Genomic DNA, 24,458 nt, shown 5'->3' on the forward strand with positions numbered 1-24,458 from the left:
ATAGCTTTCGCTTTTGATGTGACTTATTACTTTGACACAACACTCCTCGCAAAATATATACAGTAGACTCTTGTTAAATGAAACCTGAAGGGACCAGGGAGATAGGTTCCGTACAGGAGCTCTGTTGACTGAGAGATGAACAGGGGTGAAGAGTCCAAGTATGAAACCAATCACATTAGGGGCAGTTGTTCAATTTAAGGGGAGACGCGGGTCTTGGAACGGTCAAAAATGGTCAAAAATCGATTTTTCGCAAAGCTTATTTTCGAGGCGTTTGTACTTCTGAGCACCTACTCTCAAATTGCTAACGCTAAATTCGGTCGGGAAACGCGATAAAATCGGCTTTCAAAGCACCCCGGCAGCACTAAAATGTCCCCAAAAGGACGAAATTTGTTCGAACTTCCCGCGCGCGCCATGAGCGTTGTAGCGGGCTGAGCGCCGCCATCTTGGGCTAGATTTGAAGCTGTTTTCTTTGTGCACATTTTGCGCCATCTCAAAATGGCGTCGCTCAAGCAGAACGGCCGCCGTTGCGGGTTTTCTGAAGGTCGTTTCCAGGCCACTGATGGGCTCTCACGCGGCGCGCTTTTCAAGCGCGCCTTTCCGAGTCTCCCATTGGCTGGCGCGACCGACACGTCATTTTTTTTTTCTTTGTGTTTGGTTCTCCGCCGTGGCTGTCCGTTTGTGTGCGCCTGCTTTTGCGATCGTGCGTGTTTCTACTTTGTGCCGGTAGTTTTTCCACGCGATCGAGATGCCTGGAGACTCTCGTCTGAAACCATCGACGCAACGAGCTTTTGGAAGCCGTAAAAAACGGGCTTGGAACAAGAAGGCGCCGGCTACAAGTGCACCGTCGGCAGCGGAGTTGGAGTCGCGGCCGGACCCTTTGGACCTGCCGGGAACTTCAACTGACGACACCGTTGGGACCAAGTTCGACTAGCGAAACACTTCGGGTTGATGCCGCGTACTACTCAACGGCGGAGCAGGCGCAGCGAGTTGAGAGATCGGCGCAAACGAAGACCGTTCTGTCTGGAAAGTCGGCTACCCAGCGCAAGTTCGACCTTCTTGGAGTAAGCGCGGAGTGCCAGACCGGTGACGCCGGGACCGATTTTTTGCTCGTCGATATGAAAGTTTTGAATAACTTTTTTGCACAAGCGAAGTGCGACAAATGCGACGCAAAAAGTCTCAGCGTGAGGAAGGCAACGGACAAGGAGTACGGCCTTGCGGTAAAGCTTATTTTTTCTTGCAGCAGTTGTGATTTCGAGAAGAAGCAATTTTCTTCTCCGAGAGTGAGCGGAACTGCCACCATCACTCCCTTCGAAGTCAACATGAGGGCCATGAAGGGGATACAGATGATAGGCAAAGGTGTTACTGCCCTTTCGGACTTTTGTGCGTGTATGAACCTTTCGCACCGAGGCTTGCACCACAAGACGTTTCAGGGACACCTAAAAAGTTTAGTGAAAGCCTGCGAAAACACAGCGACTGAAAGTGAAGCTGCTAGTGTGGCAGTAATAAAAGAGCTGTATACAGACTTCCTGAACCCCATAGGGAACATCGATGTTGTGTTCGACGGCTCATGGATGACGCGAGGTCGGAGCTCACACATAGGTGTGGGCTGCATCATTGAGCTCTACACTGGCCTTGTAATTGACCATGTTGTTTACTCAAACTTTTGTCTCGGCTGTGCCCTGGGACCACAGCCTAGAAAAAGACTCTCTGCGTTTACGCAAGGCAAATGCAACTCATCTGAAGAGCACCAACACAAAAAAGACTCTTGCAAGGAGACACAAAACGGGTGCAACTGAAGATTACAGTCCTGGACTACTTTGAAGGTATTCTCTCAAGCATAGCAACCTATTACCCAGGGTAACATGCTGCCTAACATCTAGAAGGTTCTTCCTAAAGACTGAAAAGACATGAGCAGCCAGTCGCTTGAGCCTCATACCCCATGGCTTTTCCAGAACCCCCCAGCCGCTTGTCATGGTGGGGTTTTGATCATGCTTTGCACATTGGAAAATTTTTTTAGATATGATTCCTTGGGTGGAACAAGACACTTTCTGTTTTGTTTTGAAGGGAAACAGATGGGGAACATGTGAATAAAATTTATGGTTAAAGGTTCCTTTTAGAAATTTATACAGTGCGTGTCAATCTTCAAACGCGATTTTCTCAGCTTCACATTTTTTGCCAACTTGACCAGTCTTACGGATCTTTTCATTATGTTTTTGTAAGGTAATTTTGATAAATTTTATACCGTTGAATTCGTAAGAAATAGGACTGTGGAGCTATGCTATTTTTTTGTGGCTAAGATGAACATATGAAATTTTGTGAACAATAATGTGAGCTAATTGCATTTCAAGATTACACAATGTCAATACAATTGAAAGTTCTTATATGATGATATATCTCAGTGACAATATAAATAGCATAGCTCCACATGGCAGGTCTTTGGCTACAGCTGCATCTTAAACAGAACCTAAAAATACTGAGGGAAAGTGTCTTAATGACCCGTAAGAAATTACCTAATTAGATTTCACTTATGCTCTCACAATTTGATAACTAATTGAAGTACATGAAAACTAATTATATTTTTGAAAACAGGAGGAAGAAATACATATACACACCCAATTTCATTACAATATCTCCAATAATAAAACTTTTCGTTTCGAGACCAGTGTCTCCCCTTAAGCAGGAATTCAATTTAAGATATTTTCGTTTACTGATAGTCCACTGTGGTTTCATTGAGTCCTCTTGTGGAAACATAAGCTTCAGCCCACTGCTGATTGCTGTAAACCTCGATCTTCCTGTGAACCGTTGTTCTGTTTTGTTTAGTTGTCTAGTGTATTTGACTCGCAAAAGTAGGCAACGCAAATGACCTGAAGTTACAAATGATAACTTCTATTTGGTTGTGAATCTAATTTTCTATTTGTATTTGAATTCTGTTTCACTTTTCATTTGTTTCTGAAACTAACATAGAATTTCATTCTTTTATGAGGCTGCCTGCAGCTGTGGTAGCCACCTGTGTTTCTAATATTTAAAATAAACTGTTCGTCATAGAAGAAGTTAAATCCCTACCAACTAGCTCAACCTCCTGATGCTCCGAAACTGTTCAATGCATCCTATCTACCGATAAACTGAGGGGAACTGTGCCTTGCTCGAATATTTTCAGAAAGGACCTCAGGAGAAGTCAAACATTGGCATTCGCGCTCCGTACCTTCGAGTCGTGGGCATTGCCGTGAACACGGAGGGCGCCGGTAGAGTCGGGGGCACCATGCTGACACCCGACGAGGAAGACATGTTTCGCCACTTGGCAAGCAGCCCCAACATCTACGAGCGCATTGCCAACAGCATTGCGCCATCCATCTACGGATTTGCTGATGTGAAGAAGGCCATTGCTTGTCTCCTCTTTGGAGGCTCCGTGAAAAGGCAAGGAGGCGTTTCTTTTTACCTACCGTTTCCTTTAAGGTGAAAGCCTTAGATGCCTCATCAAATGCGAAAATTGACCGTCAGTGTCGGCGTCGGCATCAGCACAAGTGATGCTAAAAATCATCATGTGATGACGTCATCACATGACACCGTCGCTTCGTCAAAGGTGGGCAGATCACGGAGGCAGTGCCATACCAATTTAGGTGCAGAAAGGTTTCGGAGGGGGGGGGGGGGGGGGGGGGGGGGGCGGGGGAGTATCAGTACAATCGACTGAGCAAAATAAGATGGCTTTCACCTTCGAGTCGTCTTCGGGGAATGCATAAGAGACCTTGCGAGTTTTATTCTTTGTCAACATCTACACCGATTTCTTCTGATCTGTTCATGTCGTGCCATGTAGCAAAACATCTGCAATGCAGAAGAGCACTTGCACAGTCATGTTATACGGGGTGAAAGAAAGCTGCAAAAAGAGACAGTTGCCAATGATGTGCAGTTAGAATGAAGGCAATCGTATGGGCAGACAAATTATGTGCCGAAAGAAGAGCTGAAACAGCAGAGGGTCCCTGTAGCGTCTTTTATGTTGCCAGACACACAGTGTACTTGACTGAAGTTGCAAGTGTTCAGTAAACCAGTGGCTACTTAATAACTTTCTGCACTGATTAAGCTTTAGCTCAAATCCCATATTATAGTTGTTTTCCTTCCACAAATGAATTCTCTGTTGGCTGAAAACAAAGGTGAACAATGTGTTGCAATTTCCCTCAATTATAAAACTGTCTTTGGGCTCCACAGAGGTGTCTGCTCCAACATGTGGCATTTTCCTGAACATGAGCAGCAAACCTGAAGCATGCGGCACACATCTCTTGCTCTTGTTTTGAGTGTTTCTGGCACACCAGAATTTGGGGGTGCTGTGTTGCGTAACACAGTAGAACCCCGCTGATACGTTTTTGAAGGGACCGTAGGAAATAAACGTAAGAGATGGGAAACGTAAGAGCCGAAAAACAGGAAAAACGGCAAAATATTTAGTGGTACAGAATTTTATTTCAATTCTTACGAGCAGCACGAAAATTGGCGCGCTCAGCCGCGATCTAGTCGATGGATAGAAACGCGGAGCTTAGGACGGCCTCATCCACAGAAATGTAATCAACGTATGTGATTTTTTAAACACCAACAGCTGTAGGCATGAAAGAACTAAGCACACGCAATCGCGATCGGCGCGGCGAGTCCGACCGCGAACCGCACGCACGACCACGCGAGCTCCAACCAGCTCGAACTCCTCCCGTTCTCCGACAAATAACGATGATGATGAGTCTACGCCAACGCAATGGCAGAAGTGAATGCCAATCTCGAAGGCCTTGCTTTCGCGAGCAGTTACGTCATAGACGCCATCTTTGCAATTTGAATCTCGAAGGCCATGCTTTTGTTTGCATCAATTGAAAGATTCTGTTGCTTGCGCCTCTCATGCGGCTAATATTACGGTCAAACGAGGCCAAACTGCGTGAAAATGCACCATGGCCGCTCTCTTTGGTAGTCACTCGGTCGGCTCCGAGCGCACTTCGCGACGTATCGTACGGGAACGGTCCGACAGTTACGACGTAACAGCGGGGTTCCCAATACATTGTATCCTATGGGAGCTATGCCGGGACCGGCGGAAAACGACATAACAGCCGGGAAAACGCAGCAGTGAGGAATGTAACAGCGGGGTTCTACTGTACCTGGTATCTTGTGAACCCAACTCATGTGATTAAACATTCTTATTCAGGCTTCCAGATGGTCTGAGGCGGCGAGGTGACATCAACTTGCTTCTTCTTGGCGACCCCGGAACGGCCAAGAGTCAGCTGCTGAAGTTTGTGGAACGTGTGGCCCCCATTGCTGTAAGCCTGTTCATAAGACAAGCTGTTCAAAATCAATCTTGACTATGCGATAATTTGCGCAGCAGAAGCACCACGTTTCAGAGTGCTCGTTCATGTGCTGCTGTAATTCAAATGGCTTGTGGATGTTGCACCCATTCCATGGGTTTGTGGATTCTGAACCAATAATGTAACAATCCCATTTCAATTAATTTTGTTTTGCAGTACATCATCAATTATAAGCGGCTATCTGCCTATGTCGTTGTTTGAATCACATCATTGTTAGTGATGCATAGTGAAAAGGGATTCTAATCAAGCAATATGAATCACTAAATTATTCTGGATGTGTTTTACAAACTGCATGAATGTCTGCCAATGAGCTGCCACTAGTCGCTAATACAAAAATAACAAACCTGCAACTCCGAGCTCTTTCACTGAGCAAGAACATTCTTTGGAGGCTTGGTGATTGCACCAAGCTAATAAATGTAAGTTTACCTAGTCGTACACCAGCACAACTGTATTTTAAAGTGTAGGCTTGCTTGGAGCTGGAATGTGAGGAACAGTAATTGTGCCAAGTCCAGTATAACACTGTCTTATAATGCTCACACAGGTGTACACCTCAGGCAAAGGCAGCAGCGCTGCCGGTCTCACAGCTTCGGTCATCAGGGACCCATCCACCGTGAGTAGTAATATATCACCTAAATACTCAATCTTTTGCTAACTGGTTTTGTGCCCAGTCACTGACCAGCCACTTGCACGTGTCGTAATGGATGTTCTGTGGGTGTTTTTGCTGCAGCGCAACTTTGTCATGGAAGGTGGTGCTATGGTGCTGGCAGACGGCGGTGTCGTCTGCATCGACGAGTTTGACAAAATGCGAGAGGATGATCGAGTAGCCATCCACGAGGCCATGGAACAACAGACCATCTCAATAGCCAAGGTCAGCACTGCTTCAGGCTTCAAACTGAGGCTAAGCTAGCCTTACACAGGTCTACATTTTAATGCCAAGAACCTGCACTCTTGCCACTTGGTGCAGCATGTGCTGCTTTCCCTAACTAGCAGTACTTGTTTGCCAAGTCGTCGTTGCATCCTGTGCATGGTCGTCATGCGACTTTCCATTTTGCTTTACAGGCTGGCATCACGACCACCCTCAATTCTCGCTGCTCTGTGCTTGCGGCAGCCAACAGTGTGTTTGGCCGCTGGGATGACTTGAAAGCAAACGAGAACATCGACTTCATGCCTACCATCCTCTCACGTTTTGACATGATCTTCATTGTGAAGGATGTCCACGATGAGAAGAGGGACTCGGTATGTCCGTTTCCTGCACAACCATTACTTGCACTGCTTGCATTTCGAAGTTCAACCATAGAGCATAATGATCACATAGGGGCAGTATTCTCAATTTGCAGTAAATTACATCAAGTTTACTCTTATCGCTCACTGTTTGCATGTTGGTTACTCAAGCAGTTACCGGTTACCCAGTTACTCAAACGCTTGAAGCAAAACTTCATACCACATATTGCCGATTATAAGACGACTCCGATTACAGTAAAAGCTCGTTAATTCGGATTTCACGGGACCGGAAAAAATGTCCGAATTAACCGAATGCCGAATTAACGAATGAACAGGGAAAACAACATTAAAATCAAGTTGGAGAAGCATACCTTTATTTGCTGAAGTATTTTGTAATGGTCGTCCGCGTTTTCACGCAGATTCCGGCTTACATTACAATTTCTCTTAACTTTTCCAAATAGCCAACAGCACGCAAACTGTCGGAAGTGCTCAGGCAAACGCCCTCTAATATCAAAAGCGCCTCCGAGACTTCCCGTGAGGTGCGATGAGGTCGCAACATCAATTAATAATTTCTTGATCGGGCAGGAGACCAGTCGTGGTGACACAATCATCAATCGCGATGTAGTCCTGAAGGGTCATATCTGTGGGAAGGACAGCATCGAAGGTCGGGCAGTCACCGTCGGTGGACTCGGCTGACACCTCGTCGATGCCACCGTCGGCTACTGCCGCATGCTCGGGCCTCACATGTAAACACGGTCACAACGGGGAAAAAACAAGAACTCCGCAAGAAGAGACGGTGCCGACACAACACAAGGGAAAATGGCGTCGGAGGCGCAGTGGAGCTATGGTGTAGTGGAGCAGTGGAGCAACCATAGTGGAGCGAAGAAAGAAGACGCCGACGTTCGGTGACGCTGCGATCGCCCCCACTAGTTGATGACGATGGCGATGTCACTCAAGTTTCGGTTTCGCCCCAGTGGTGCCAGCGCTGCTTTACCACACATTTGTGTAGCGGCAGCCGTCAGAATTTGTCCGAATTAAGCGGTGCGGAGCCCAATTCTGACGAATTAACGAAGGTTTGGTCCCATAGATTAACATGCACTTTGGCCGGGACCAATAGAGCCGTCCGAATTATCCGAATTAACGGGTGTCGAATTAACGAGCTTTTACTGTATAAGTCGACCCCCCAACTTGCAACCCCTTCTAGGGGAAAAAAAAGCTGACTCCGAACACAGCCTCATGCTGTGGCCATAGCTCACCAATAACTTTTTCAGAAGAGGGAGTGATGCAAAGAAACATTTATTTGCCTGTGAAACATTGCTTACGACTCGTCGTCGCTTGAGAGAAGGACGCAGTCACGGTCATTGCCATCGTGTGAGCCACTGCTGCTGCTCGCCGTTGGAACAGGTGCCGGTGGTACTGAGATGCCGCACGTGGAAAACGCCGCGCGGACCACGTCGGTTGGCAGTCCATACCAGGCATCGTTGACCCATTGCACCACTTCACTCAAAGAAGCGCGCTTCAGCTTCCCTGTCAGTGTCTTCGGGTTTTCTTGTTGGAGCCATTCATTGTAGAACGCGCGTATGCGGTCTCTGAATGACTTATTGAGCGCCACGTCGAGTGGCTGGAGAATAGGTGTCAGTCTACCCGGAATGATGACCAGCTCACATACAGAGTCCGCTACCGCTTTCTTCACTCGATCTGCAATGTGGCTGCGGAAGGAGTCCAGGATGAGCATGCTGCGGAGCTTCAGCAGTGCACCCGGGCACCTGCACCATGCGAGACGAAACCATTCGAGGACAGTTTCATCGTTAAAAAAACCCTTTTCGTTCACCTGCACGATAACTTTCGACGGAAACTTTTCTTTCTTTGGCATTGTTTTCCTTTTGAACAGAAGAAATGGGGGTAGCTTGTGCCCGTCGGCTGTACAGCACAACATGACAGTGAAACGGTTGTGCGTGTTGCTCGTAGTCAGCAGGCGAACCTGGCGCTCCCCTTTTCCAGACACAGTCCTCTTGCTAGGCATATCAAACCATACTGGAGTCTGGTCGGCATTGCTGATTTGACCCAGCAGGAATGAATGCTTTGCCTTCAGATCACTCACGTAGCAAAGAAACGCGCACTGTTTTTCTTCGTAGGCTTCGGGCAACCTTTGGCATACAGTTGTGCATTGTCTTAGGCTCAGGCCGTTCCGTTTCATAAAGTTCGTGATTCATTTCTTGGATACTTTGAACTCGGTTTGCGGGATGCACATATCCTTCGCGACAGTACGTGCTTTTGCTTCAATATCGTAGCAAACGCTCAGGCTCTTTCTTCTCTGGTCGTGAACCCAATCTCGAACCGCCTCCTCAATGGCAGGGTATCGTCCAGACTTCGGTCCGCGAAAGGAACGGCGTGTAGCAGCGCACGCGAAGATCTTGGTCCTTTGTTTTCTCCATTCGCTCACGCACTTTTCCGACACATCAAACTTGCGCCCTGCTTCAACGATGCTTTCCGACTCTGAGTAGAGGATCGCTTGCTTCTTGAAAGCAGCTCTGTACTGTTGCCGGCATAGCAGTGGCATCTTGGCGTCTGTTTGGCAGCGTCGCAAATCGCGCACACCACTGCTCGCAAGCGAAGCGAAATGCAGAAATGGCCGAACAGGCGCATGTGACTGGTCATGTGGTTCAGTTCCCCGCAAAGTGTTGCCAGCCCACACGGCGCTGCCAGCTTTTCTGTGGAATGCCGATGGTTTGTCAACAAATTGTTTCTATTGTATGAAAACAAAACTGCAGGGTGCATTGCAAGATAAATTCCTCTTTATTCATAGAGCATCGTTCGTCCTCTATAAAAGGTATGAAATGCTGCTTTCGAGACCGTGCTTCCCAAGCAGTTCCCATTAATGCCGCACGGCGGTGATTTTTAAACGCGCTCCATAGTTTCGCCTCACGTGGTTTTGCTATAGTTTCGCGATCACCGTGGCAGATCGCAAAAATGTCCGGCTGCCTCTGCGGCTGATGTTATCGATGCATCGAATAGCAGGAAATCCGAGGACGACGACCTTTCGTCGGACCCCACAGATAAGTCGACTTTATTATTCCTATAGGTCGACTCCAATTATAGGTCCACCCCCGAACTTTGGAAGGTCATTTTATGAAAAAAACGTCAACTTATAATCGGCAATATACGGTAACTGCTGAAAGTGAGGCTCAGCTCTGGTTAATGAAGAGCCTCGAAGAGTATACTCACACATTTCTTTTATCTTACTTTTTCTTACTGTGTTAAACAGCTGCTGGACCCTTAACCACAATTTATCGCCAGAATGGCTCAAAGGATAAAAAGAAGAAAAAAAAAACGCTAGTGGAATCTTTTAATGTGACCAATTTGAAATATGTGCCAAACAGAGTACAGTTTCGTAATGTAGGAATTGAACATAGGGATTTACATTACGTATATATTGCTTACGCCCACTTCTAAAAAGCACAACTTTTTAGAAGTTCTATCGATTGTGCTCACACACTGTCCTTGTTCTCATGATTGGCTGCAGACACTTGCCAAGCACGTGATTGGTATCCACATGAATGCCGAGCCAACTGCCGAGAAGACGCAGGAAGGAGAGCTGAGCTTGAGCGTGCTCAAGAAGTACATCTCCTTCTGTCGAGAGTAAGACTTCCTGCAATGGCTTTTTTTCTTTTACGAGTAACTAACCTCACATTCAGTTTCAATTCGCACTAGTGTTTAAAAAAAAAAAGCTGTGTTCAACAGCAAATACATTTACTTCTTAATAATTAACTGCAGACTTTCTTGAAAACTGTTCCCCATTATTACTAAGCGTGCAGCATATATTTTAAAAAAAACACATTGGGATGCCTTGCAAAGTGAAGCAGCCTAAAATTTTTGAAAAGTTTGCAATTTCAGTAAGTGGCTTAGCCCTGAGCATCTGCACTCTCTATTATGCACTACGATTATCTTTCAACAAAAGAAGGGGAACTTTAAGGGCTTGTTTTTCTTAGTTAGACACAACATGACAAGAAAGCCAAGCCTTGGCTTTCTTGTCTGTTAATTCTCCTTAACGCTTATCTTTTGCGTGATAAGTGGTGTGCAAAGAAAACTTTCTGATAGAAGAAAAAAGTGCTAGGCCCCACAGATGGCAGAAGAGCACACAGCGTAGCATGCGTCATATCTTTGTTGTATTAGAAATATAAAAATAGGCCTACTTGTGCAATCACTGCAATACATCCGTTAGCTGCTAATGTGTTGCTGTGCCAAGCTTGTAGCCATAACGCTAAGTGAAACTAACATTTTGGCGAGCTAGGATTTTCTTTTTTATTGCAATAAACACTTGCCCTGAAGGAATAATTCTTGGTGTGTATCTTTGTATTATGTGAGTGTTGTGCATAAATTGAAGCAGTGTTTTGTGGAGTCAGCTACGATCGCTAAATGCATAACAGTTAGTCGAGGTTCATTCCTTCAAAAATGGTGCCACAGAATAACACGGAGGAAATGTGGAACGACACCTAAACATGACGCTTTCCCTCTATTTCAAGGATATGTCAGAATGTTCCTTCTCTTGTTGATTTCGCATGATCATATCATATGTAGGAAAAGTGCTCTTGCCAGCATATTTCACTGAACGTGAGCCATTACTCACAGTCGTGATCACGGATGAATATAATTTGATTTCCTTCAATCTTAAATTGACACTTAAGTTACGACTGCTGTGCCAGTAAAATCTTAATTTAATAATATACAGTGCTTAACTCTTGCAGCAAGTGTGGGCCAAGGCTGTCTGCTACTGCAGCCGAAAAGCTCAAGAATCGCTACGTCATGATGAGAAATGGAACTCGGGAACACGAGCAAGAATCCGTCAAGAAGTCGAGCATACCCATCACCGTCAGGTATTGTTGTCATGCCTGTTATACTGTCCATGGCCATTCATACAATGCACTTCTGAATATAGCAGATCATGCTCCCCACTTAGTTTGGTCTCCCCATGCTATGACGAATTCCACTTTTGACCGGCTCGGCTATCACTCGGCTTGGCTTGGCTTGGCTATAGCTAATCTATATGAAGCAGTTTTGCCCCACGAACTGTTGGCTGTCAGGAAACGAATTTTGTGATGACTTGGGCAGAATTATGGCCCAAGATTTATCAACTGCAGTTTGCATCAAATGAAATTTATTTCAACACACAAGTTATTTTAAAATAAATTGCGCAAGCAAGGTTACACTCATACACATATATGTACTTTATAGGTAGCACATAGAAATACAGCAGCGAGCATGAGCAAGAGAGCAGGTGTGGATTGTGCAGACATATTTTTCTTCGGAAATATTTAAGGACACATTTATGGGTGCTGTGCTCACACCAGTGAGGCCACTACAAATGAGTACCATATTTTCTCGCATATAACCCTACCCAGGATATAGTTCAGACTTCCAACTACTAACCACGGAAAAATAAAGGTTAAATAAAATTCCCGTGCACTGCTGTGACGCCAACTTGAGCACCAAAATTTGCGTATAACCTGCACTCCGACTTTGGCTCCCAATTTTCTGTACAGTTTGTGCAGCTTATAAGCAAGAAAATACGATACATACGGTATATACTAGGGATGTGCGAATATTCGAAATTTCGAATATTTTTCGAATAGTGTTTGCTATTCGATTGGATTCGCACTGTAATTTTACTATTCGAACTTCCCAAAAACAAATACCGTCAACGTCCAATTAAAAGTAACCCCTTCAAATTTTTAATGTGCTTCACCACATTACACTCCCGTATTGCGGCAAAGCTGCCTTTCAGGCTCTGCTACGGTCGAACTTGGCCAATACACAGTCAACGTCCGATTGGAAGAGGTTCCTAGATTTTCAATATGCTTCACCTCATCACACCCCGGTATTGCGGCAAAGCTGCCTTTCAAGCTCTGCTACGGTTGCAAGTGTACTAACAGAAAACGCTGGTTCCAACATGGAGATGAAAGATGTGGCAGAGTTAGGGGCTCAATTAATGCTGTTTTGGGCCTGAAATTTGGGCAGGAAGTCCGAAAAATCGGACATCGAAGCTTTTTAGCATCCAAAATTTCAGATTTTCTTGTAAATCGACGTCTGTGAGGCAGATTTGGAACTCCGGACTTGAAGGCAGCACACCCTTGTCCGCCACATCAGTTGGGCTTCCACAGAAGTTGAAAGAGGAGGAGAGGCTGAGGAAATGGCATCTTTGCCTATCACGTGTGAAGTGTTGTCGGCAACACTTTGGTTGCAGCAAATCATGTGCATAAATAGAATTCGGCCTCTACATTGCCTCATTCTTGATAAGACAACTATGAAACACCACCCTACCAGTGCTTCATCAACCTAGCGAAAAGAAACACTTTCATGTTGCTATCTCATAAGAATATGCTTAGGAATCCTCTCTAATTTTTTTTTCTGCAATTTCGCTTCGAAGTATTCGAAAAGTATTCTGGAAATATTCGATTTGATTCGCACTCACGCTTCAATATTGCAGCAATTGCACGACTGCAACAACAGCACAAGGCACCACTGTCTGCAATCATGATCAAGACGTGTCATGTTCCACAGTGATTCGTAGGCAGTGTATCATTTCATGCAAATGTATCTGCAGAAGATACAGTCATAACGTACGAAGACATTCCACAGATGGCATCACACAGACTGCTACAATGCTGCTACTTGTAGCATTGCCTGTTACTGCATAGTGAACAGAGCATGGATCTGTTGTTCTATTCAGTGTTGCTGCATGTTTAATGCTTCTTGTTCGCCCCATTGCAGACAGCTGGAGGCTATTGTGCGTATTGCTGAATCCCTGGCCAAAATGCAGTTGCAGCCATTTGCTACTGAGTGGCATGTAGACGAGGCACTGAGGCTCTTCCAGGTACGTAGTAGTGTAAAAAGTGTATGACTGTCAAAGCAAGGCCTTGCAGCTTGCTGCAGGTGTTAACTAATGGGGGCAGTAGCAGTACGACGTATCGTAAACAGAAAATCATCCGACAGTTCACGTAGGCAACAATGTATTGTGACCCATACATTATGCATAAGCGAACTTAAACTGCATTTTCTTTTTCATTTCTCATTCTCTAAAATCTTCAACAGTCTATTTAGTTTTATTGAAAACTGATACCTAATTGCATTTCGAGCCCCTGTCATTTTAAGGTTTTAAGCATCAGGTCTACTCTCGCTAGATAAGCTCGCTAAATTTGCTGGCAACGAATTTCTTTCAGGTTTCAACGCTGGACGCTGCATTGTCGGGCGACCTTTCCGGTGCCGAAGGGTTCTCGACGCAAGAAGAACACGAAATGCTTCTGCGCATCGAAGGACAGATGAAGCGTCGCTTTGCTATTGGCTCTCAGGTCTCGGAACACAGCATTGTACAGGACTTTGTCAAACAGGTTCGTGCACACATCTTTTGAACAATATGACTTCAATGAGGGATGTTAGCTGCCTTTATCGCTAGGTTATTATTCTTCAAGTCATATGTAAAGACAGGCAAGAAAGATCTCATTGTCTTATTAGGCTTAAATTAAGGTCAGGTGAATAATAGAAAAGGCAGGTTTATGCATGTGCTCCTACTGCTTAGAACTATCTAGAGCGAATGGACTCTGTAGCCTAATCTTGCATGACTGTTGAGCAATTTCAACCATCATCAGATGTTAAGAAACAACATAACAGACAAACGACAGCATGAACGCTTCTTCGATCGTCCCCTTCAGTGTGCAGGAACGGTAATAAGAACTTCGACATAGATATCACCTTAGTGTGTAAACTATATATTCCATCCTAGTGGTCAACATCCCTGAAAGCTTCTAATGCAGGACCTGTTGCGAAAGCAGTCACGGTTGTTTTGTAAACAGCCGCTAATGTATTTTTTTTTTTCGTGCAGAAATATCCGGAGCGTGCCATCTACAAAGTGCTCCACTACATGATTCGACGAGGGGAGATCCAGCACCGCATGCAGCGAAAGATGCTCTACCGTATCAAGTAGCGACATGGACGTCGCCTCGCAGAAGACTGCCTGTTATACATACCCTTATATATTGTAAATACACTTTTTTAATTCTCCTATATGTATTATATACAACGAATAAACTGCACACAGTTTCTCAAACCTGCCAGATGCCTTCTCCGACTCTTTAATCTGGTGTGCTAGGTGACTTCAAAAATTCTGCAATCTTCTCCATCCTTTCCATGCATATGCTGGTTGCCTCTCGAAGGTCATGCTGTAAATATATATTATATAACAAAAACAATCTTGAAAACATATTGAGGCTAGCAGATTATTAAGCAGCAAAACTAATTTTCTGCAAGAACAAAGTTCCTCAGATACGTACATTCACTGCATATTCATGCATGGGGACGTTCGATCTATTCTTGAAGGCGTTTGTGAATTCAATGCATTACCATGGCATGTGTGTATGTGTACACTGGTGTACACTCGGTAAACAAAAATTGTTTTAATGGAATTGCTGCATACTAAATGGAACAACTGCCTCTAATTTGGATGATTTTGTATTTGACTGTTGCACACCTGTACATCTTGATTAGTTGATGAAACTTACGTTAATAAGCGGAACATATTATCCAAGTCCTTTCAGATTCCGCTTATTCCCCTATAAGTAAAGCATTACAGGCACTACAGGATCGAATTCAATGCCATGGTAGGAGCTACTGTTCCTTATTTTTATTGTCACACATCAGTGCATAATATACAGCAAGAACAAAAAAGATTAAAGGGTCACTAAAGAGAAACAATGAATTGGTTTAGCTTAATAAAGTGTGCTCGGAGAACTCTTGTGCAGTTTATTTCACCACCATAGGTTTATTATTAGAGGAGAAAACCAAGTTCAAAGTCTCATTTTTAAATTTCGTGCCGAACTTTGTAATTCGTGACGTAAAAGACTTCAAAGGGCATTTAAGGGGAGACGTGGGTCTTAAAAAGTGGTTTTTTAAAAGTTGGGTGAATGGCATGAAATTTAGAACACTTATTCAGCTTTTTCCACAGATTCAAAATATCTAAGCAGATTTTTAATAGCTGCATTAGAACAAAAGATATGCAATTTCTAACACATATTTAAGCATATTTCTTACGGGGATTTTTGGCAACTTTGCTTTGTCAAACACAAAAACAAAGCATGTGGCAAGATTGCCAGGAAGCTGGTCTAGCCGGTGATGCTATTTAGTTTCTTATAATGTTGTTCACTAAATTATAATTCTCAATAATCAAAAATAGTATGCAGCAAAAAAATTTCACTTACATTTACTTCTATTTATTTTGCATTCAAAGTTTGTTGTTGGCAATCGGATTAGCATCACCGGCTAGACCAGTTCTCTGGCAGTCTTGCCACATACTTTGTTTCTGTGTTTGACAAAGCAAAGTTGCCAAAAATTCCCGTAAGAAACATGTTTTTAGAGACTGCACATCTTTTGTACTAATGCAGCTACCAAAAATCTAATTAGAGATTTGGAATCTGCAGAAAAAATTGGATAAGTTTGTTAAATGTCATTCAGTTCACCCAGATAATAAAAGAAATAAAAAAAAAGACCCGCGTCTCCCCTTAACGTAATTTGGCGCCACTGGCTCGACGAAATTTCCACAAACTCGTTATGTCAAGTCTCTGGCCCCCTCAGAGGACAATGTACTTCGATTTAACCGATTAGAAACTACGTAAGCCCAAGCAGGCGCCGTCAAAAATATGTGACGTCACGGCAAATGGTGTGGGAATTCCAAGGTGGCGTCGCCACCTGTATTTTCTTTTTGCGCGTCTTCTCGCTTATTCAGCGTCTTCTCGCAGCAAGCGTGGTGTTTTTGGTATCGTGGAAGACTACTTTACTACTGCGAGAAAAATCGTTTTGCTCTTTAGTGTCCCTTTAAGGCAGCTTTGCACTAGTGGTGCCAAGCCTGAAGAAACAGCAGAGCTGGGAGGCCTGCCTTGTTTCTCTTTTATTTTTTTTATTTCTTTATTTCTCTTTCCTCTCCATTTCCTGTCTTTTCTTTTTGTCTCTGTTACTTTCTATTTCTTTCTCTCTTTTTTCTTTCCTTTTTCTATTTCTTGCTTCCTCTTTCTGTCTTGCTCTCTATTTTTTTTGTATATTTTTGTGCCTGTTTCTATCTCTTTCTCTATTTCTTTCTCCTTTCTATCTTTCTTTCTCTCACCCATCAGAGTTATTGCATCCCATGCCAGACAAATCGGCGCAGCGGAAGAGTGCGCGCCGGGCACACGTGTTCAGGGAGCGAAGCAGAAGAGGAGGAAGAGAGAGCGCGCAGGCCAATTTAATGCGTTGCATGCGCTAGGCGCAGCTGTGCCGCTGCTAGGTGACGAGAGATGCCATATAAGCTAGAGGCCGTTCATGATGATGGTAGTTTTTGTTAACACCTTGTAGCGAACCTCTAGCTTAAACAGCCCCGCTGTTAAAAAAACATTACTTGCCTGTAGGATGTGGAGCCCCTTGGTGGACAGCACAAGCAGTTCACAAATTCCATCTCCCGTCAAGTCCATGTACTTTATCGAGAGGATGGGATGGGAGACCGTCTGATGCCAGAGCAGCCCATAGGCCTCTTTTCCTGAACGCTGGCACGTCAGCTTGTACACAAGCACCTCCTGCAAAGAAGCAGCACGAAAAATGTGTGAACAGGACATTTTTAGCAGCAAGCAATACTAACTCCTAAAAGCGTGAGCTGAAACTTGAGGCTTGACTGAAGTTCTCCTATTCAAATATGTGAAAAAAAGAAAGCTCTCATGATTCACTGGACTGATTTGAGAAATAAAAACAATTGGGGGGGCCCCAGCGGGTCCTGCCCGGCTAGTCCCTCAGGACTTCATTAAAGTTCTTTCTCTGTTTGTCTGTCTGCAGTCACTAGGTTGCTACTTTTTCTTTAAAATGCACAAATGTTCATCAAATTTTTTGTATTAGTTCTTGAGGAAAGCAATGTCTTCATTGCCGTGTATTTAGATGAGTTTAGGTGTATGTCTTGTTGCATTTGTTGGTCTAAAACAGCCATAAAACGAAGGTCGCAAATTAAGACAAGCACACACAAAGCAGACTAAACATGACAATCGTCCCACATCCTTCGTATGTCCTAATACCTATTTGCACCTACATAATTGATTCAGGAGCCTCTAGGACAAAGAATATATCACTCGACCCAGACTCTTGTGCTGACCTACGTCGCCAAATGCAATAGCTGCCACGTGGGCTGATTACCATGCTTATATCACTTGGTGCCGTATATTGCACATTGTATAATATAATCTAAGGCATTCACCCACTAATGTAGCAAACACATCGGAGCAGCTCAATTTGTCTGGACACCTCGTATCGGAAGATGCGATACACACCTGGCCGTAAGTCCCCAGTATGACTTCATTCACGCCATCCATGTCGATATCGGCAACACACCCACAGACAACAGAGTCAAAGTCATCGCTGCAAGGCAGCATGGCATGCATCTCTAAGCCTCGGTCAAGCACGTCCCTGTTGGAAGGAAAGGGGACACAACATTAAGTTAATGCAGCTTTAGGGTCTATTTGGTCTACCTAGCTTTTACACAAAGCACACTCTCTAGCCGTCAGCCTATTTCACATCTGTTGACTCACAAAGCCCTCTTCAAGTGACATCAAAGTACCCAGTCTTGAGTCGGCTTTTTCATACTATGCCTGCAGAGCTTCCTAATTTCAGCAAATCACTTAATCACTGACAGTGCTTGACAGTGTTTCCCCATTGCACCGACTGTGTAACATTATGAAACACTACTGGCCATATCTGCTCCATGGAATGCCTCTCCGTCTTCTTAATCTTAGCAGAAATATTAGCCACACACACATGCTTTCTAATCCGTAGCACTATGTTTAGCTACGGCTTCCCTCTTAATAACAATTTCAGTTGTGTATAAAGTTCTGTAATACTTAAGACCTTATAAATACCTGTTTGGCCATGAAAAACCTCAAAATAGAGTGTAAACGCATGGTTAGGTGAGGCAATTTGCGTTTAGAAGGACTGAGATCAGCTTATTCCTTATTCCAATTTCACAATTTCATGTTTTTATTCAGCTGGCATCAGACTGGCCTGAGCATGTTTTACTCACTCGCTTCAGCTTCAAATAAGTGGAAAGGCATACAAAACACTTTGGTGAAGGTTGTTAGTATTATACACACTGCTTGTTCACAAGGCTTTGTAAATCTCAAGCATATCATAGCCTTAAATATTTTGTAATAACAATACATTCTTTACCTAAGTTGCTTTACACACTTCAGCAACAATCCAGGGTGCCTATATAAGTAACATTCAGTATAACTATGGGGGACACCAAAACTCAAAGGAGACAGATTCTCCAAAATGGCTAAGCGGCTAAAACAGAAGTTAAAGTTGCACTGCAGTTTGCAAGAAGCCGACAAGTTAAGATGTAACAACATGACTGCAAACAAACCTTGCCCACTCGAGTGTTGCATTGAAATGGTTCAACCTCACCTGTAAACAAATGATGAAATCAGTGCACGGCAAACGAGAAGGTGCGTTTTCAGAGTTGAACCCGAGCTGCAGTTGTTGGCGAGTTCGGCTGCAAAGTGAAGACAACTTTAAAACCTGTGGTGTGTTGGCACTGTCAAGGTGTGTATGTGGTCAAAAACATTTGCCTCATCATAACAAATCACTTCTTAGATATTCACACCAACACGAGAGCACATATGTATGTCGATTAGAGTTACTAATGGCTACGAATGGTATCTCTGTGTTTGGAGCTCGCAAATCCTCACTTCAGTAATTAAGACCGTAATGTCAGCTAGCTGATCAAGACAGCACAATTGCACAATTTACACTGCATAAAGCCGCAACCTGCGTAATGTATCTGATGTTCCCTGTAGGAAATAGGCCTCTCCCAGCTATGTATAATTACCCCTGAAGTGCGTTGAGTGACCCGTCCTATGCATGCAAATTTCCCGACTTCATCACCCCGTCTGCTCCAACCTACCATCTTTGACTGCAATTTCCTTCTCCTAGCACCCACTTCATCACTCTTAATAAACCACTGGCTATCTGCCCTACACATTACTGGCCATCACGCTACATAACATAACCTAACACTAGGCATGTGCTAATATCCGAACAAATATTACAGTATTCGAATTCGTTTCAACACGAATTTAAATTATTCGAAATTTCGAAGTATTCGAAATGAGCAAATTGACATATTAGACCCATGTAACCCCCCCTGTAAAGGTGGTTTCACTGCAGCGTAGGCGTGCTATGCCGTGAAAACACATATCCAGAAAAAATCTGCACTGCTGCGAAGCCCCACTTCAAGGCTAAATAAACATATTACGCTCACATCAACAAGGGCGTCCGCAGAACTTTTTGCAGGGGGGTGCATACGCTGTGGGGGGGGGGGGGGGGGGGCATTCAGCACTGGCAGCGTTTCTTTAACTGCCGTGACATGACAGGCAAGATTAGTCAGTAGTTTGTAAGTTGCGAAATTGAATGGCAAACCTGAAGGCCAGGACCTGAGTGTGCTAATCCAGCTGTGTAGCTTATCGCAACTGTATAGAAAAATATTATCCGAAATTCCAAGGGGGGGCAGCTTCCCCCCCTTGCACCCCCCTCCGGACGCCCATGCACATCAACTAATCATTTTTTAAGTTTAAGAGCTTGTTATACAGGCTCATATGCTCTAAATAGAGCAAATTTTAAAACGTAACATTTTTATCGGTTATCACTTGCATCTTACTGAAATTAAATCCTGCTACTATTCACAGTTGCTTTCACTTCACTTCAAACCAAAAAGGATGACATTCGCACGTGACTTGTTCCAATTTTTTAAAATATTGTGCCGGTTAGTTGGGTCATGACAAATACGCTCATTTTTCTTTATAATATGTGATATATGCTATTCGAACTATTCGATCTGAAATTGTTCAACCAAATCACTATTCGCACATTCCTACCTAACACCATGCGTTCCTCTTAATGTTAATATATAATACTGCTGACCCTTGCTTGCTCATGCATCTTGTGAGGAAACATAGTTTTATCTAGGATGAAAACCCTCACTGAAAGCACCTTGTAATGCACAAAAAACTGTTATTGACCTCAGTACCTCAGAAATTGCACTGAATGTGATGTTGCTGGACTAGTTACTTCATACCTGCAATTTTCAATGAGTTAGCACCTTAGATTAGACAAAGGATGGACCTTGTGTCTACTTCTTTTGTCCCATTCAAGATGTGCACCTACAAGCATGGCATTTATGTCCTTAAAAAAGAACATGAGCTTCGGAGTACCGACTACACGCAGAACTTACTGTGCTTTATGTAATCAGGCAACGTCCAGTGAGCGCTGTCTTCAAAAAGATGCAAGGCAGAGATGGGTGAGTCCAGGTCAACCTGCCACGATGACGTTATCTCAATTTCACCTATTGGCAGTGGGAAAAATAGATTCAGGTGCACGTAAAAGAACCCCAGATGGTCGAAATTTCTGGAGCCCTCCACTACGGCATCTCTCATAATCATATCGTGGTTTTGGGACGTTGAACCCCAACAGTTATTATTATATGGCAGTGGGAAAAAAAAACTAGGCTGCACGTCCATTTTACTGCACGGTTTCTCCTATGTTTCTCGTACTGCACGGCTTCTCATATGTAGAATCACTCGTAAGAAAAGCTCATATCAGCCAACTCTCATGCACTGGACGTCCTGATGATAATGATATGGTGTTTGTGGCACAAGGGCACCAAATACCACGTCATGACATTCCTTTGTTATGGCCAAAGTGCACCATAAGTCATGAGTTGTCAGGAGAGAACTGAAACGCTAATGGTAGATGAATGTAAATAAGAAGGCCTAAATAAGAATAAGAAACATGAATGTAAATAAGAAAGCCTAAAGATCAGTCACTACAAGGTGTCTTAAATATAGATGTATTAAATGTATGACAACTGCAGTGAGGTGTGCTACGAGATATATAACGATAATACTGCACTGGTTTAAAAACCAACAGTGGTGCTAGTTTGTAATTAGTTCTACTGCCTCACCAGGACACCTGAACACAATATCCTGGAGGCAAATGCAATACTAGACTTAACTATCATGACAGTAACATCTAATTAGGGGCTCTGCAACGAGTCTCTCAGGCTAAACATGTACACAGCATGAGTACCATTTCATACCCACTCCATGCATAATGCTCCACATTCAGGATCTTTAAGTAAAATCGATAAAGCAGGAAATGAACAACGCACAAAAAAATTCAAGGCATACCGCTGTTTCTCTGTGAGGTCACTGCAACTTGAACAAATCCATTTTCGCATCCAATGGCTGAAATTCGAGTGCTGTCTTCATCCTTGTACTTGAGATCCATTGCCAAGACACTGCAGCCCCATATACAAAGCAGAAATGCTAACAATTTAAACAACCACTCAGTGACATTAAAGGCAGATGCAGAGCTCCTGTTAGTTTGCCACAGAGCATAAGAGTTCACTAGATCTGAATAGCCTCGTTCAAGGCGAAAAGCGTGGGATCAAATGCTCTTGTGACCTTACATGTCGGGAATGTTTCCAAATTCTGGAAAGTAGTCTTCCACTGGAATCTCGCTGTAAGTCTGGTGTATGTCCTGGATATGTATGAACAAAAGAACCAAGGTCATTTGGTGGTTGAATGTGTGAAGAGTTCCAAGACAAAACTAGTGCCAATGAACTATGAACAAACAACAGACCTCTCTGAAAAGATGTATCCTGCAGTCACTCCCACAGAGGAGGAACACAAACTCTCCACTTCTCTGGCAAGCTTGGTTAGGGAACAGCCTGTTTGGTTGAACAGAGTGGAACAAACAATACAGAACTCAAGTTTACATAGCTGCCTTAAAGGAACACTACTCTCACTGCGAACTTACGGTGCATGAGTGAGCTGGTAGGGAATGAAGTTAAGCTCGAGACTCTGACATCCCTCTGCATTGAATGAATTGTGTACATCAGCGCAACACCAGTGTTTCTAGAAAACAAGGCCGTGTAGGCTTACGTGCAATTCTGTCAAGGTCCAGTCCACACCCTGGTTCCGACTGAGAATAGATGTTCAGATAATGTCTTGCAAGCTGATTTTCTCCGGGCTAAAAGAAAAGGAACACAGTACTGATCCTTAACACTGTTTTTACAAGCAGTTTCTTTTAAGTCTTATTTTATGCATCATTGTGGCGCGATGCCTGCAAAGCCGGTAGCAGTGCTCATCCACCTGCATTGTGGGATGCCTAATGGTAGCCGGGATGTTGTTTCTCTTGTACAGCAGCACTTAACTCGTGTCTTGGAGCCTCGCATGCTGTTTCACGCCAGCATGTAATTGCGTGCACTCTTAGAAAACTGCTTGAGGAGTTTCAGAGCAAAAATAAAGATTGCTATCACTTTCAATGCTTCGCCCAAAACTGTTCAGTCTTTATCAATGATATTTGATACAATGTTTGAAAAGCAGAACTAGTTGGCAAACATTAACAACTGAATGAAGTGACCCTTGACAGTTATTGAACAATAAATCCATGTGCATATATGTCACTGTCGCTTAATTAGCAGTAATTTTGTTGTTGCAGCTGATGAACAGTTATAAGAATGTCAGAAACTTCATGTTTACCCTGATGAAAGCAATTCCAATTATTATGTCCAAGTTGTCAGGCACCGACTTGCTGAATGCATCGATTGCAATCACATCAGCTCCCTCTGCAAGCATATCAAAGCAGCCATGTTAGGCAACAACATTCTAAATTGCGTGCAAACTGTGTCGAATTCGTTTCACATGGTGATCAGTACCTGGCAGATAGGTGAAATGTATTTCTCGGGAGGAGGGCGTCAACACGTTCTTCTTGTTCCTGGTGTACTCTATGCAGAACACATTTCTCTGAAGGCAAGACACCAGGACCTTGTTAGCGTCGCCGATGTTCAGAGTCGTCATGCCGTAAATGTTACTCTGCGAAGGCAGCCCCGAAAAATGAGCTTCGCTCATTTTTCTCCTGTCCGGATACATCTGAAATACGAGCGCGCACAGAGATCGTCAGTACGATCACCGCGCAAAGACTCAAACTGTAGAACATCACTGGCCACCCTAGTTCATGTGATCAGCACAGGCAGTCCGTGCCAAAATGACTGGTAGCAGACGACGCGCATTTTACGCTCAAGCCGCACGGCCGCTCCGCCCGTCTCTTATTGGCTGTTCACTGGTTACTGAAAGTGAGCAGCCAATAAGGGACTATACACGCGCTATCCGCACACCCGCTCAGCACCTGACGGGACATCTGCCGCCCGCAAACGGAGGAAGAAAAACCGGAACGAGGCCAATCGTCGCACACGGGGTACCGGTTTTTCCTCCTCCGTTTGCGGGCGGCAGGTGTCCCGCCACGTGCGGAGCGGGTGTGCGGATAGCGCGTGTATAGTCCCTAAGAGATGGGCGGAAGGCCATCCGCACTGTGCGGAGCGGCCGTGCGGTTTGAGCGTAAAGTGGCCCTTAGCATGAGACAGCCATGCGTGCCATGTAGAACACAGCACTATCAATATAGTGCTGTGTTCTACACAGCTGTTAATGCATAAGCCTTCAGAGGACACAAAATGGAAGTCAGCCGAGTAACGTGCACGGAAGCAGCTTGTACTCGTATCAGAGAGCAGGGTACTCGGTTTCACAAACCTTTAGCGCTGATTATTTCTCGTTAATATAAGACCTTCGAAAAGGAAGTGAGAAGAGCGTCGCTTAATTGTCACCCACAATCACATGGACGGATGATGGCAAAAAGACAGCAAAAACATGCCGACAGCTTTGGGGCGGCTCTTTTTCCCGCTGCTAAAGTTTGTTGACGCAAGGAAAGCTTGCCTTGGCTTGGCTCATGTTGGCTCGTATTGACCGCTAGATAGATCTCAGATGTCGCTAGTAGAAAGGCTGAAGCAAGCTAGAAGCAAGC

At 44.2% G+C, this 24,458-nt stretch overlaps 2 protein-coding genes across 2 annotated transcripts in view; one reads left to right on the forward strand and one right to left on the reverse strand.

Moving 5' to 3' along the window:
* LOC119374218 (DNA replication licensing factor mcm5) overlaps positions 1-14,653 on the forward strand; it is a 26,761-nt gene extending 12,108 nt beyond the window's left edge. Inside the window, exons 7-16 of the mRNA XM_037644276.2 lie at positions 3,158-3,414; positions 5,171-5,282; positions 5,869-5,937; positions 6,055-6,195; positions 6,387-6,563; positions 10,072-10,187; positions 11,294-11,422; positions 13,317-13,419; positions 13,766-13,933; positions 14,425-14,653. Coding sequence (XP_037500204.1) covers positions 3,158-3,414; positions 5,171-5,282; positions 5,869-5,937; positions 6,055-6,195; positions 6,387-6,563; positions 10,072-10,187; positions 11,294-11,422; positions 13,317-13,419; positions 13,766-13,933; positions 14,425-14,526 — 1,374 coding nt within the window. The 3' untranslated portion in view covers positions 14,527-14,653. The remainder of the gene's footprint in view (positions 1-3,157; positions 3,415-5,170; positions 5,283-5,868; positions 5,938-6,054; positions 6,196-6,386; positions 6,564-10,071; positions 10,188-11,293; positions 11,423-13,316; positions 13,420-13,765; positions 13,934-14,424) is intronic.
* On the reverse strand, positions 14,572-24,352 carry LOC119374219 (KICSTOR complex protein kaptin). Its single transcript, XM_037644277.2, has 13 exons — positions 24,188-24,352; positions 23,320-23,533; positions 23,144-23,229; positions 22,544-22,631; positions 22,419-22,473; positions 22,242-22,329; positions 22,069-22,139; positions 21,788-21,897; positions 20,833-20,943; positions 19,008-19,095; positions 17,879-18,014; positions 16,970-17,140; positions 14,572-14,761 (listed from the first exon to the last, which is right to left on the reverse strand). Exons 2-13 carry the CDS (start codon positions 23,531-23,533, stop codon positions 14,675-14,677), a joined length of 1,305 nt encoding a protein of 434 aa, XP_037500205.1. The 5' UTR covers positions 24,188-24,352; the 3' UTR covers positions 14,572-14,674.
* Between the last annotated feature and the right edge of the window lie 106 nt (positions 24,353-24,458).

The sequence above is a fragment of the Rhipicephalus sanguineus genome, chromosome 11 (assembly GCF_013339695.2).
Source record: "Rhipicephalus sanguineus isolate Rsan-2018 chromosome 11, BIME_Rsan_1.4, whole genome shotgun sequence".
Classification (NCBI taxonomy): domain Eukaryota; kingdom Metazoa; phylum Arthropoda; class Arachnida; order Ixodida; family Ixodidae; genus Rhipicephalus; species Rhipicephalus sanguineus.